Source organism: Chiloscyllium plagiosum, unplaced genomic scaffold (genome assembly GCF_037043375.1).
Source record: "Chiloscyllium plagiosum isolate Xiang-an unplaced genomic scaffold, Cpla_swu_hap1 HiC_scaffold_9, whole genome shotgun sequence".
Taxonomy (NCBI): domain Eukaryota; kingdom Metazoa; phylum Chordata; class Chondrichthyes; order Orectolobiformes; family Hemiscylliidae; genus Chiloscyllium; species Chiloscyllium plagiosum.
In genome coordinates, this window is record NW_028270147.1 from 16,976,387 (window position 1) to 16,977,736 (window position 1,350).

The 1,350-nt window shown below is 45.2% G+C and overlaps 1 protein-coding gene across 1 annotated transcript; it reads left to right on the forward strand.

The window, feature by feature from the left end:
• The first annotated feature begins 253 nt into the window (after nt 1-253).
• LOC148149092 (protein CFDP2-like) lies at nt 254-976 on the forward strand. Its single transcript, XM_087990313.1, has one exon. The coding sequence runs from the start codon at nt 254-256 to the stop codon at nt 974-976; it is 723 nt and encodes a 240-aa protein (XP_087846439.1).
• The last annotated feature ends 374 nt before the right edge of the window (nt 977-1,350 follow it).

Sequence of the window (1,350 nt, forward strand, 5' to 3'; positions counted from 1 at the left end):
AAGTGGTAAATACTTGATTCAGGCGCTCAACCTTTGGACAGAAGCAGGAATGCAGCATTCACATCTGAGCAGCCCTATTTAGGATCCAGTCTGCTCACCCTGAACTGGGAGGGGGCGAGAAAAGTTGCCCTTAAAATAGTCTGCTTCACCCCATCCTGTCTGGAAAGCCGCGTCCAGAAGGATCACCATTATGTGGTCGAAAACATTGAGAAGTGAAAATATAAAATTTGGAACCTGGAATATATGAACTCTGATGGCTAACCCAAACTCAGACCAGCCGGAGGGAAGAACTGCCTTTGTTGCCTGGGAACTCCAAAAATTCAATTTTGACCTCATTGCTCTGAGTGAGACCCACAGAGCAGGAGAAGGAAAACTAAAGGAAGAGCAAGGTCAATGCACCTTTTTCTGGAAATGTCTTGATCCTCAACAACTGAGGATTCATGGAGTAGGTTTTGCCGTCCGAAATAGCCTACTTCAGAAGCTGACAGAGCAACCACTGGGAACCAATGAATGTTTCATGACCCTGCAAATCCAGCTCATCACGAACCAGCACACCACCATTATCAGTGCCTATGCTCCAACTCTGAACGCTGAAGGTGAAGTAAAGGAGAACTTCCACGCCCAACTTGACAACATCCTTTCCTCTGTTCCCAACAATGACAAGATCATTCTCTTGGGACACTTCCATGTCAGAATCGAGAAAGATCATAGGCTCTGGACCGGAATAATAGGCAAGGAAGGAGTTGGCAAGGTCAAAGCCCATGGAACGCTCCTCCTCACCAAATGTGCTGAACACAATCTGGTGATTACAAACACCCTATTTCACCAGAAAAACAGGCATAAAGTCTCCTGGCAGCATCCGCGCTCCAAACACTGGCACCTTATTGACTACATCATCGTACGATCTCAGGACCAACAAGGCGTTCTGATAATAAGAGCTGTTACAGATTCCAATGTGTGCTGGGCAGAACATTGACTCATTGCATCCACCATGAGAATGAAGATTCAGCCCAAAAGGAAACAACAACATCAGAACGCAATCAAGAAATTCATTGTTGACATCCTCCAAGACATCAGCCAGAAGTTCCAACAAAATCTTCACAAACAACTGCCTTAACAAATCCCACATTGAAGAATACTGGAATCAATTGAAGAATGCTAACATCACCTCCTGCAAAGAAACAATTGGGTTCAAGACGAAAAAAACATCAATATTGGTTTGATGATAACGACAAACTACTCCAACAACTTAGAGTCATAGAGATGTAAAGTACGGAAACAGACCCTTCGGTCCAACCCGTCCATGCCGACCAGATACCCCAACCCAATCTAGTCCCACCTGCCAGCACC